Source organism: Hydra viridissima, unplaced genomic scaffold (assembly GCF_058129835.1).
Source record: "Hydra viridissima isolate aposymbiotic clone 2 unplaced genomic scaffold, HvirCarnegie_v1 scaffold_12, whole genome shotgun sequence".
Lineage (NCBI taxonomy): Eukaryota > Metazoa > Cnidaria > Hydrozoa > Anthoathecata > Hydridae > Hydra > Hydra viridissima.
Window position 1 is genome coordinate 10007287 of NW_028324311.1, and position 13854 is coordinate 10021140.

The following is a 13854-nucleotide window of genomic DNA, read 5'->3' on the forward strand; positions in this document are numbered from 1 at the left end:
AAATCAAATTTTAAATAGGGTTTCCTTAAAAAAATCTTTGATCGGAAAAAGTTTTGATACCCAAATTTACACTTTTAGAAATTGCAAAATTTAGTAAAATCTTTTATTATGTTTTACATGTCCTTCTTTTTCATTGCAATGAAATTTTAAATGGAAATAATGTTTCTAGACCAGTTGCAAGTTTTTTTGATACTTGTTTCAAAGTCATTATCTTCCATGAATCCTAAAAAAAATGCAGATTCTGGACATTTCAGGAGGGAGGGTCTTCAATTTTCATTGCGGTTTTAATGATTAACAAATTTGGTTATAACAGTTTTTTTTGTTTCATTAGATATAAAGGTGGTGCCAGTGATGCGGTTTCCCCAAAAAACAGGAGGTTTATCCCATCTTACTCAAATAATATTTTGATAACACTACTATAACACTATTAAAAAAACAATAAATAAAATAACATATCTTTCAAATCTATTGACATTGAAAGTTTATTAAAATTTCTTTCCTTGTTTTAAAAACAGGTAGCAACTCTCTATGTTGAGCTCTAACTCTAATATATCCATCTCTTGCATCTGGTCCAACTACTGACATGGATGCTACTGTCACTTGTTTTACAGCACGCTCGGTACTTTGAGTATGAATTTTAACAGAAGTAGTTATTAGAGGTGTCAATCTTAGCAATATTAACTTAACTTTAGTGAGTGAACAAGTAAAAGCAGGTTCTTTTACTACACCATTTTCCCATTTGACTAGCTCTTGAAGAGTAGTTGCTGCACAGTTCAGTTTAGGTGTTTTTCTTGGTCTGATTCGCATGTCTCCAAGGATATTATTACCCCTTTGTTCCAAAATTCAATCAACTGCAAAGTTGGGGTCTTCTGCATTATTACTAGATAATAAAGAGATTAATAAACTTTCATGGTTTGCATACCAAGCGCCTAACTGGATGTAGGAGTCACAATTTCTCTTACTATAACAGGTTGATTTCTAAGAATTCTTAATTGAGACAGAATGTGATTGGAAGCATCTTCAAGTCTGTCTTTAACTTTAATGTCAAAAAAAAAGTTTAAAGTAAAATTGTAAACAAAATAAGACAAGTAACTCAAGATTTTTCAAATTCTGATCAGTTAAGTCATGTTTCCTTGTCCACATAAAGACTATTCTCATGCCAGTAGTGAGCCATCTGGCATGACTTAAGGGGCCACATTGAATTTCTCTAAGATTAGGTGGCAATACACCGATCTTAACTGCTTTACATAAACTTGTAGGTTTGTTTTTGATCTGTTGACATATATTTTAGTATTGTTTCTGGAATGTCAACAAAGCTCTCTCCCTCTGGAAGAGCTTTAAATTGAGGATTGTACTCCATTTTATTAATATCAGCAAGACATTTTCCCACAGGACCTACAAAGCCAGTACTAGATGAAGTTGGTCCATCAATTCCTTCTATTAGGTGACACAAAAATAACTCATTTGAATGAAGCATGCATATGGCCCTGTGGCATTTGTGACCTAACAGCTTTTCAAGATGTGTTATAGCACCACCTTTCCAGCTGGTGTTAATTGAAGTACTATCAGCTCCAAGTACTAAACATGATTCAGTAAGATTATATTGTTGCAGCAAATTATAAACACCTTCAGCAATCTTTTTAGCTGGCTTATCTGAATGAGTATGTGCACTTGGAGTAAAATGACCAAGATATCGACCACCAGGTTCTATGGTCACAGTAATGTGTTGCTCTTTATGCATTTTTCTACTATGATTTTTTTTCTTGCTCTCGTCAACTTAGAAGGATCACAAGCAAGGTAAGAGTATTCAGGGGTGAGAAATCCTGCTTCAATTAAATCTTGCAGATAACTTGTAGCGATTGCCGCAGTTGCAGCAGGTGAAATCCCAAACCTATAAAATAAAACTAGTTTATATTTATTTTTACTAATTCATCATCTGAACTTTTGCTGCTCAACAAAATAATAATCTATATGATTACCTTATACTAGCCATTGGTGTGTTTTTTCTTGACTTCTTTTCTAAAAATTGTGTTACAAGGAAAGCATAGACACCTAATTTATCCTTTAGAAGCCTTTCAACCAACAATTTAATTTCATTGTCGTGTTTTAAAGTAAAGTTAACATTAACTGGATTACAGTTGTAATTGAGAGAAATATTAGGAGAAATATTTTTTTGATATTCTTCATACAATTCTATATCTTGTTTTTCTGTGACCTAAAACCAAACTTTTACAAAGATTATTTTTGTTTTATATGTAAAAGTGTACTTATACATATAAAACAAAAATAATCTTTGTAAAAGTTTGGTTTTAGGTCACACACACACACACACACACACACACACACACACACAGATATATATATATATATATATATATATATATATATATATATATATATATATATATATATATATATATATATATATATATATATATATATATATATATATATAATTTGCTATATAAACAAAGAAAATATTATTATGAAATTATATTTACCTCAAAGGATGCTTGATCATCTTGTAGTTTTTTCATTCTTTTCTCATAATTTTCATCATCACTGATTTTTCTCTTATATTTTTTTCTAAGTTTCGTTGTCTCAATCTTATCAGCATGTCCCTTTGACTGTATAACCACCTGAGCTCCATAGTTGGAATTTTTTTATAAAAAATACAGGTGCAATTTATATGTGCTTTACTTTTACAATTTTGGGGGGAAGAACACTCAGACAGATCATGTTCACACAGAAGTATCTTATGAGGACATGTTATGAGGTCCATTAGCTTATCTAACTTCAATATAAGTTCTTCTTTTACTTTTGCCTTAGTTCTTCCCCATGCAACGTTTTCTACTTTCTCCCAAAGGGTTTTAATTCTATAATAAAGCCAATCTCACCAATAATAACTGGCTGTTGAAACTTAACATTTTCAACAGCCAGTTATTATTGGTGAGATTGATAACAACAATTCTCACCAATAATAACTGGCTGTTGAAACTTAACATTTGCTTTTCTCCATTGAGCAAGAACAAATGGAATCAGATCGCTAGCAAGATCTTTGTTAGAGTATTTATTATGGTGTAGATTGCATGTTATGCTTTTTTGTTCTTTTAGTAAAATCCCTTTTTGAATAACTGCTCTGTTTGTAGGCAGCTCGCTAGGAATAAAATCTTTTCCAGGTCCAATAAAATCTGAAATTGCAGTGGTGGATGATCTAGTCTTAACTTTTGACATTTATAAATATCTCAATTAAATAACTAACAAGGAATAATATAGTAACAGACTTCGGTCTTTTATAAAGCTTTTATAGTGAAAATATCTTAAAATTAATTTGGCGCTGCGCTTTTTAGGAGAGTTTATTACAAAAAAACGTTTTTTGTTTATTTTATGATAATTTAAGTTTTTTTCATTTTAATAATGTGTAAATATGAAAATTTGGGTATGAAGACGTTTTCTGATCAAAAAGTGGTCCATAACAAACCTACCTTGAAATTTAATTTTACATAGGAATGCACCTTTTCTTAAACTTGAATTTTATTTTTTTCAAAAACATATAAGTCTCACTGTACCCTACTAAACAAGTAATTTACCATTTAATAAAAATCTTTACAAATACTATCAAGACAAAAATTATGCATTAATTGAAATAAGTATTTTAAAATGAACAACAATTTCCTAAGTCTACGATTTCCTTTTCTTCAGTTTAGAGAGTGACATCAGGTTTTCTGATAGTTTTTTTTTTGTAATATTACTTTTTTCCACACCAAAAACCTTGAAAGTTGACCTTACTTTGTCGACAGTTAAAAGTCTGTTCTGCTTGTCATCTTCGTATCTTTGCACAAACTGCTTCATCTTGTGTATCTTTGCACAAACTGCTGCATCGTTCTGATTGTTCTTTCAGAATGTACATTGACAACAATTAACATTTTGGAAAAGTTTTTAAAATTCTTAAACGAGGACTGGGTGTGCCAATATTAGGGTGGAAGTGACAACCAGTCTCTCACTCTCTGATTATCCAACCCTATCATTGAAAAAATTAAATATGAAAACTCATTATCCAAAAGAGAGAGGGTTGGTACCTTCATATTATTTATGATATTAATCTCATCTATTTGATCTTTGCTTCTATGTTTAAAAAAATCTGGATCCAGCATTTGGAAGGAAAGCAAAGCATCTGCAATGGCTGTTTTTTTATCCATAGAAATATTTTTATCCAAAAGAGCCAAGGGAATAATGGTTGAATCAAAATACCATGTATGCTTATAAAGAGATGCTAACACAGCACCTACTGCCTCTGGATTGGAGCAAACTTTCTTACACTCATTCATCTGAAAGATAGCATCAAGATTGGATGCAGGAGATTGAACCGCTTTATGTGCCTGAAGGTACCACCTTGTGTTAAAACATACTATGAACTCACAGATGAGTTTCAAATCTTCGCATAGATTATAATTTTCTTGCACGAATGTCAGTTGCTTACACAAAAGCTGAAGTTTAAGGTAGTATAAACTCTTGCCTAAAAACCTAGCATGATGAACAGCTCCAGTTTTCTTTAATTTGAAATGTGCAGAAGGGGATAAATACTGCATGGTTAGTTCAGCCAACTCTCTTCGGTCATTCCTCATACTGCATTTTTTAGTAATATAGGTCTCACAGTAATCTAAAGTTTTCCTTGCAGCTTCCTTCAAAACTGTTCCTTCCACGGTTTTCCAATCAAAAGAGGTTAGGTTATTTTTGTTGTATTTGAATTTAGGGTTCTCAAACATATGTTTGAACTTTACAAATAAGGGATTTTCAGGCCCTACCCTATTCTCTTTTATCACTGCTTCACAGAAATGAACCATTCTAAGCTCAATTATATGATGCCTACATGCTAGTAGAAGAATGTACAGGGTGCGGCAGCGATTTGCGAACTAATTTTTGGCTAGGTTTTGTGATGTAAATAAAACACTTCCGCAATTTATTTTTGTTGATTATATTCAATGAGCGTCTTAGATTTTAATAAAATTGTGAGTAGAAAACATTTTAGTTAAAAAATTTACAATGGAAGCCAAAAGAACCGAAGGTTTAAATTTGATTCATGCGGTTTTGTCTGCACGTGAAGTGATTCGTGTTTCTGGAGTATCTAAAACTACATTTTACAAAGTGAAAAAACGTGACAGTGCTGAAAGAGCCAAAATGCCATCTCCAATGAATAAAAAAGTTGATAAAAAGTTCACAGAAAAGCTTAATAAGCATGTTGAAAAGAATCCTACTGTATCCATCAGAAAGACAGCAAAATTGTTCAATATTGATGAAAGGACAGTCAGAAGAACTCTAAAAACACTTGGAAAAGTCAGTGTGGCCCGATCTTCATGTCAACTTTTAACAGAAAGACTAAAAATTTTACGGTTGGAGTGATCAAAGAAGCTTCTGAATCAGCTAAAAAGCCATGCTTCGTCAACAGTTAAAGTTTTCTCAGATGAAAAACTTTTTAGTGTTGACTGTATGACAAATATGCGTAATGACAGATTCATTGTACAGAAGGGTGACAAAGCACCACCTGTGTGTCACACCAAGCACCCTCAGTCCATCATGATGCTAGGAATCATCGCTTCTAATGGAGAGAAATGCCCACCAATCTACTCAAAGAGAAAGAAAAAGTTACCTCTGATGTGTATATTCGCTTACTAAAACGCTATATGGTGCCATGGCTGAAGAAGACATTCCCAGAAAACAATTACATCTTCCAACAGGACAATGCACCTTGTCATGGGTCCAGAAAAACTCAATAATATCTTCAGGACAATATGGCTAATTTCTGGCCCAAACACTTTTGGCCACCATCCAGCCTTGACCTGAATCCCCTTGACTATAGTGTGTGGAGCGTAGTTAAGAGTAAGGCTTGCAAAAAGACCCACTCAAGTCTCAAGTCACTAAAGTCATCAATTACCCGTGCTTAGAACTCAATGTTAAGGGACTATATAATAAGCGCCTGCCAGTCCTTCTTTCCTAGGCTTGAGGCAGTGATCAAAAAAAAAGGAGACTTAATTGAATGTTAAGGTGGGAAAAGTATTTATCTTCAACTTTTCTCCTATTAATATACCATGAAAATAATTTTTTAGTACTTTAAAAATTCATTTTGAAAAATGTTCTAAAAAGTTCGCAAATCGCTGCCGCACCCTGTATTTGTCTACCTCTCTTGCAATCCTAATAAGTAATCCTTTCTTAGAACCAGTATTACTTGAAGTTGTATCAAAGCATACTCATCATACTTTTGAAATGAGGTCATATTCTTCTATTATTTTCATGATTCCTATATACATATCTTCACCTGAAGAAGATGGCAAGGCATGTACTCCAAGAAGATGTGATGCCCCCTCAATATTAACGAGCACAGCTAATCTTTCATTCTTCAGTCTTTTTTTTATGATTCATTTCAAACAAAGTCTTTCCGTCAAAATGAATTATTCAGGGATATTTAATTTAGCACTTTCTGCAGTATCCTTGGCAGTTTTTTTCATCTTCGTTAATGCTGTTGAAGCACTGGCTTTGCATTTTGCGGTATCAACTCCATAATCTTGAAGAATTAATCCAGTTACTTTTTGTAAGACATTAGGGGAGATATCATTTGCTGTAGCTATGATAGATACATTTCCAATAAAAATACTCTTAGGGACTCTGGCAGCAATGTTACAATCATCTGCTCTTCTATGATTCCAAACTTCGGGTTCAAATTCTGAATCAGAATCAGCGCTAGTGTCAGTGAAATTCAAGTCTAATTCTGAGGTAGCGTCAATCTTAGGAAATTCGTCTTCTAGCCTTGTCCTCTTCCTCACACCTTCAGAAACCTAAAATTTGTTTTAACATAGTGTATGTGTATTAACAAATAATGTATGTTAAATTAGGAAATTTTAATAAAAAAAGGTCAAATTAACCCTCTAAATACAACATAAAACCTTTTTGCTAAATTTTCTATCTTCTGATCCCAAACTAAAATGTCTCCGTCCTTCCTGGTCTTCCAAAAAAGTTAAATCATCATGCTTATCTTTATCTGAGTGTTTTTTATCCTTCTTAATTTGGTTCTTTAAATCTGTTGAACCAATCCAAAACAGCTTTTTCAAAAATGAAATGAACTCCCCTTGATTAACCTTGTCTCTAGCTGTTCCTCTGTATTTATTTTTACTCAAATCTGAATACTTCTTGTCCATCTTCATTAAGTTCTTGATAATATTTTTATCTAATATTACTTGAAATCCCGCTCTAAGCCATGGTCTTTTAATAAAGCCTAAAATGCATTTGCAATCATCTTCTTCACATCTCTTGTAACCCTGAATTGTTGACTTCTTAACATTATGAGGAAGTAGTGATCTTCTGTAGACAATGTGTTGAAGAATATCCATTCCAATAGGGAGTTGAAGACCTTAAGAAAAAAAAAAAATCAATATATTAATTTTTAACATAAAGTTTAAAATTCAAAACAATTTTTTTAAATTAGATATGTACATGTAATAGCTGGTTAAGCCTCATTTATGATAAAAAGTTTGCTTTTGCTTGATCTGAGAAACTTCCTCTTCCCAATATCTTTTATAATTTTTTTTCCATTTTTGTATTCAATCTAAATAGATTTAATGGTTTGTAATTAGTTAAAAACTTCAATACAATTTTACTTTATATTGTAATTCGATTAATAACAATCAAGTAAATACGAAAGTTATTTACAAAAATAAAATGTAACACAATTTCAGGTACAATTTGTTTATAAAAACTCTTAGTGACTTAAAAATACAGTGCAGGATCTTCAGCACATTTTCTACTGCATTATTTTATAAGAATTTTTTTATCGTTACCGAATTTCATAACCTCTTGCATAACATAAAATTTTCATTTTTTCCTTTCGTAAATATTGTTTTAACCAAGAATATGTAAAAAACATGATGACGTACCCTTTTAAAATGAAAATATAGATAACAAATAACAGAAAAAAAAAAAATGAAAATAATTTTTTCACTTAAATCCCCCTCAAACACTCTGAACGTACCCTATTTTTCCTTTTTTGAAATACAATTTCTTAACAACTTTAGTCTTGAGGGGGACTTAAAAGTCACCCGATTGACCTTAAAAAAATTTTGACTAAGTTTTAGCATATTTGCTCCAACTTTAGCTGGGTATGTACTTCATTTTCAAAAATTTCCTCAAAATGACTACCCCTAATATACATGTATGCATATAAATAATAAAAGATATACATGTACGCTTATAAATGATAAAAGATGTATTCATGTATGCATATAGATAATAGATATTTTTTTGGTTTCCAGATAAATTACACATTAAGACACATTAAGATTTTTCAAGAAGTTTTGTTCTTGTTTTGTATTCAAGGAAAATACAATTATATTTTTAAATGTTATTAAAGACAATAGTAAAATCAAAAAAAAAAAAAATAAATAAATCCATGTTGTTGTAACAACAATGAGCATCAAAACTAGTATTACTTAGAGCATCCCCTATGGATCTATTTTATATCAATTTAAGAAGGTTACTGTAAATTTCAGTCAGAACCTTTCTCCAAATGGTATATAATTCTCTCCTTACACCACCTTGTGAGCCTAATTCTGACCATCATCATTGGCTCTCTAATGGCTACATATACACCAATATTCTTCCTAAATGAAATGTTTTAAACTGTACTCGAAAAAATAATCTTTTCACAAATATATTAAATGATTTGCTAAATTCATAATACCTTAACCTTGGACTTGTTCTTAAGTCTTTCCTTGCCACCTGTAGTTTGAGATTTTTTCAGAGTCTGATTTCTGATGCAATTCTAGAAGTTAATAATCTACTTACTTTTTCTCTGTTGCTGGATCCATATACCATACTATCTACCACTTTGTCACTTCACTTACTAATTTTCAACCCACTTCTATATGTTAGGTACTTGAATTAGTTCTTACCATTTTTTATGTAAATTAAAAATTTTAGTTTAAAATATAAACTTGACCAATATTTAATCAAAGTATTTTCCATTACTAGCTATAAACTTTTTCCATCTTTCTTTATTGGTTTCTTTTGAAGTTTTCCATCAATCAACCAACTTTTCCATGTCTTCATAAGAAATGAAGTGCTCATTGGGTAAACCATGTTGAATTATGGTGGTCCGCTTTTAAATTTTTTTAAAGAATTGAGTAAAGAATTACACAAGTATTGCTAATTCATTAGTTTTTTTCTTGCTCAGCAGAATTTACACAATATTTTTATTGATGGCTGAGGAATAGTCCTGCAAAATTTGGTTAATTCTCGACTATTTGTACATATCCTGCAAAAGACTGTATTAAGATATTTATAAATTCACAAGTAGTTGCATTACTGAAATATCATTTTTTTGTTTATTGGAAATTCCTTTTAGCTGATTTTGTTGAGTGATATGCTCTTTTGAAACTGTTTTGATGTTTTTCAACTACTTAGGCAAGTTATTTTCTCTCCACTAGATAGAATTTGTCTTTGATAAAATTGATGTCTTGGTCTGCAGGAAAAATTGTATACAAACATTTTTGCAAAATGAAGGTCTTCAAATTTATTCCAATTCTCTAATTGAATGTTTAGCCACACCTGGAGTCTATTTAATTTAATTGAATACTTATGAGAGAATACTTTTGGTTTTGGAATTTTAATTTTTGCTGGAGGGGACCAAGGCTCCCAGGCCTCTCTGCACCACTAGTCTCTAAAAGAAACTAGTGTTGGGTTTTATGTGGCAAGATCAGAGCCAGGCTACTAGGCTAAAACTTAGAAAAGAAACTTTTTTTAAAAGTATATAAGAATGTGAATAATAAACAACTAAATAATTCAATTTCTTCTTCCTAAACCAGGTTTTAAACCAGAAATTGTGGTGCTAATTTATATTTAGATAGGAAACTGTGATCGAACTTGATTTCTTAGCTTGAACTGCAAGCTAATATCAAAACAATTTTCAGTCTGACCTGAGTTATAGTATTTAATTTTTTTAGACATGGAAAAAAGCATAAAAGATCAAGAAGGTGCTAACTTGGGTAACTATGCAGATATTCGCATAAAAAAATGTCAGGTAAGTCTTACTCATTTCTGCCTTTTGATATACAGTATTGGCCATTAATAACAATCCATCATGTTATTGAAGTATGGATACAAGTTTGAAATTATATATTTTAAAAATTAAGAGATTTTTTCTTCAATTTTTTTTATTCAAATAAATCAAATGATTACCATATAAATTTATTATAAAGTAATAATGAATAAAAAAATTAAAAACTAAAATATTGAAATGAAAATAAGTGTTCATATGTATAAAAAAAAAAAAGTGGCCAAAATAAACAAACCACATCAACAAAATTAACTAACCATTCATTGATCCGTTTCGGAATGGAATTCACTAAATTCTGAGTAATATCTTTTGGAACATTATTTAGTGGTTTTGTTACTTCTTCTTTTAGCTGGTCCAAATCTTTTGTTTCAATTTTACCAAGATTGTGGTCTAATCAAGACCACAAATTCTCTATACAATTGAGATCTGAACTATTGGCAGTCAAAGACATGACTTTAATGTTGTTTTCTTCAAACCATTGCTTGCAAATCTTAGCAGTATTAAATGGAGCATTATCTTGTTGGAAGATAGTTCCTGTGTCTTTTTGGAAAATGCCAATAGAAGGCATCAAATAATTATCCAATATGTCTAAATATCTTTGAGAATCAAGCCTTTCATCAAATAGTTTGAAGCAACCAACACCTTCATAGTTCATGCAGGCCCAGATGCCTACTGCCACTACCTTGTTTTGTTCTATACATAGAACAATCTGGACGCATTTTTTCATGTAGCATTCTTCTCAGCATTACTCGATTTTTTCTTGATTCAACCTCAATGTTCATTTCATCGCTGAAAAGAATGTTGTGCCGCATGCTATTAGACCAAGTTTTATGAGCTAAGCACCAGTTTTTCCTTGCTTTCTGATGTTTTTTTGATAGACATGGTTTTTTGCAAGCAGCTCACACATGTAATTGTATTTTTGTAGTACTCCTCTAATTGTTCGAGCACTAGCAACAACACCAGAAGCTTCCTGCCATTTTTGACTGAGATCAGTTGATGATAACTTTCTATTTTTTTTCACAATGCGAATAAGTGAACATTCATTTATTTCCTTTAAAATGCTGGGTCTTCCGGGATGCAGAAGATTTTCAATTGTATTGTATTAACAATATCAGTTGATTACACAGGTCAACAAAAAAAAAAAAAATTTACTGGTGTCGAAAATATTTTAATGAATTTGGGGTATTTTTGGGGTGCTGATTCTGAATATGCTATCAGTTTTGCCAGATTGGCTCAAGTTTTTGATATTTTTGGTATCTTATTTATAGCACTTGTTGGTAAATGCGACGCATCATCTCATTAATTTCTTGGGATTAGTACTTGAACTGAGCAGTTCTCAATATAGTTTTTTGTTAATTAGTGTTCTAAAAGTTTGTTCATAGCTTGATTTTTGCACTAACTTTATGTTGTTGTCTGTTTTCCAGTGAAAAGCATGAACTCATCAAGAAGAAGTTGTCTTAACGATCCAGACTCATTCTGTTACATTTGTGGTGAATATACACTGCAAAAACCTAGAAGAAACATAACAGACTTCATAAAAAAAGTGTATTTGGCCTATTTTGGGGTTATGCTTGGGGACTAAGACAAGTCTTGGGCACCACACATAGTGTGCAAAGCATGTATCGAATTATTACGAAAATGGAGCAAAGGACAAAGAAAAAGCTTTAAATTTGGTGTTCCAATAGTGTGGAGAGAGCAAAAAAATCATCATGATGACTGTTATTTCTGTGCAGTGCAAGTGCAAGGATTCAATAAGCATAAGAAACAAAAGTGGGAGTATCCTAACATGGAATCTGCAAGAAGGCCTGTACCTCATTGTAAAGATGTGCCTGTACCTGTGTTTACCATGTTACCTGACCTTCCCCCACCTGATGATGATGAAATGTAGGGTATGGAGCTAAGCATTAGTTCTGGAAGTGAACCAGAATATGAAGGAAGTTTCAGAACACCTACGCAATTTACCCAAGGAGAGCTCAACGATCTAATAAGAGACCTGAACCTCTCAAAAAGTGCATCTGAACTTTTAGCTTCAAGGCTAAGTGAAAAAAATTGTCTGACGCCTGGAACTAAAATTACATCTTACAGGACCAGAGAAGAAGCACTTCTTCAATTGTTCTGTGAAGATGACCTACTTGTATATTGTAAGGATATTCCTGGCCTGATGCTGCAAATGGGTTTACAAGTATATCGTCTGAAGACTGGAGGCTTTTCATAGATAGTTCTAAAAGGAGTTTGAAATGTGTTTTGTTGAACAATGGCAATCAGTGTGCATCTCTTCAAGTAGCTCACTCAACTAAACTTGCAGAACAATACAAAAATGTCAAAATGGTCTTGGAGAAACTGTGCTACCATGAACATTCGTGGCTGATATGTGTTGATTTAAAAATGGTCAACTTTTTACTTGGACAGCAAAGTGGATACACAAAGTATCCCTGCTTCATCTGCATGTGGGATAGTAGAGCAAAACATCAGCACTGAGAGAAACTGAATTATCCTCCAAGGGACACCTTGACAGTAGGAGAATCAAACATAGTGAACGAACCTTTGGTGGACAGGGAAAAAATCATTCTACCACCACTTCACATAAAGTTAGGATTAATAAAGCAGTTCGTAAAGGCATTAGACAAAGATGGTAATTGCTTCATGTACATCTGCAGATCTTTCCCTGGTCTTAGTAGCAAAAAATTGAAGGCAGGAATCTTTGATGGTCCTCAAATTCGGAAACTTAATAAAGATTCAAATTTTCCTAAGGAAATGAATGACATTGAAGCTGCTGCATGGTGTAGTTTTGTGTTGGTAGTGAAGAACTTCTTGGGAAATAAAAAGGCAGACAATTATGAAGAACTGGTACAAAACATGCTATTGAGATTTAGAAATCTGGGTGTACACATGAGCATTAAATTGCATTATCTTCACAGTCACTTGGACAGATTTCCAGAAAACCTTGGAGATTTTAGCGAAGAACAAGGGGAGAGATTTCATCAGGATATTATGGTGATGGAGGAAAGGTACCAAGGCAGATGGGACAGACATATGATGGCTGATTACTGCTGGAATCTACAGCGTGACTGCCCGAATAGCTCACATAGAAGAAAATCATATAAAAGCGCTTTTCCAGCAATTAAATGTCTCCTATCTTTCATGTCTTGTTCATTTTTGAAGATTACTTTCTAAAACTAGTTAAAATAAACTAAAATCAACATTTACTTTGTTAAATTTATTGTATTCATGACAATATCAATAAAGTTAATGCGCGTGTAGCAAATTACGTCTTTTTTTTTACACATATCACGAAAAATCTCAAAAACTTGAGCCAATCTGGCAAAACTGATGACATATTCAGAATCAGCACCCCAAAGTTACCCTAAATTCGTTGAAATATCTTTGGCCCCAAAAATTCGTTGAAATATCTTTGGCCCCAAAAATGCTGTGTTATTCTGTTAACAGTTGCATGTTTTGTGTTTAAATGTTTTGCAATTTTTTTTCATTGAGATGTTTTGTTCATTCATAGCTATGATTTTACATTTTGTCATATTATCAATAGTTTTCCAGTCATTTTGATTTTTTTATTGCTGAAATGTTGTAGTTAATTAGATGCTAATTTTTATATTTCATTTTACACAAACTTTTTAAATATTTATAACAATTTAAAAAAGAAATTCTTTAACAATAATTATTAATTTGCAAATAAGTTCAAAAATTTACTCGAAGACAAACACATTTTTGAAGGAATTTTAAAATAATAGAGTGGA

General features: G+C 32.0%; 1 protein-coding gene and 1 pseudogene across 2 annotated transcripts in view; one reads left to right on the top strand and one right to left on the bottom strand.

Moving 5' to 3' along the window:
- Nucleotides 1-13854, top strand: part of LOC145193724 (syntaxin-1A-like) — a 36464-nt gene that overhangs the window by 10776 nt on the left and 11834 nt on the right. For both annotated transcript variants that reach the window (XM_090068732.1, XM_090068733.1), the window contains exon 4: nt 9990-10066. In XM_090068732.1, coding sequence (XP_089924858.1) covers nt 9990-10066 — 77 coding nt within the window. The remainder of the gene's footprint in view (nt 1-9989; nt 10067-13854) is intronic.
- LOC149881174 (uncharacterized) lies at nt 3682-7397 on the bottom strand (annotated as a pseudogene).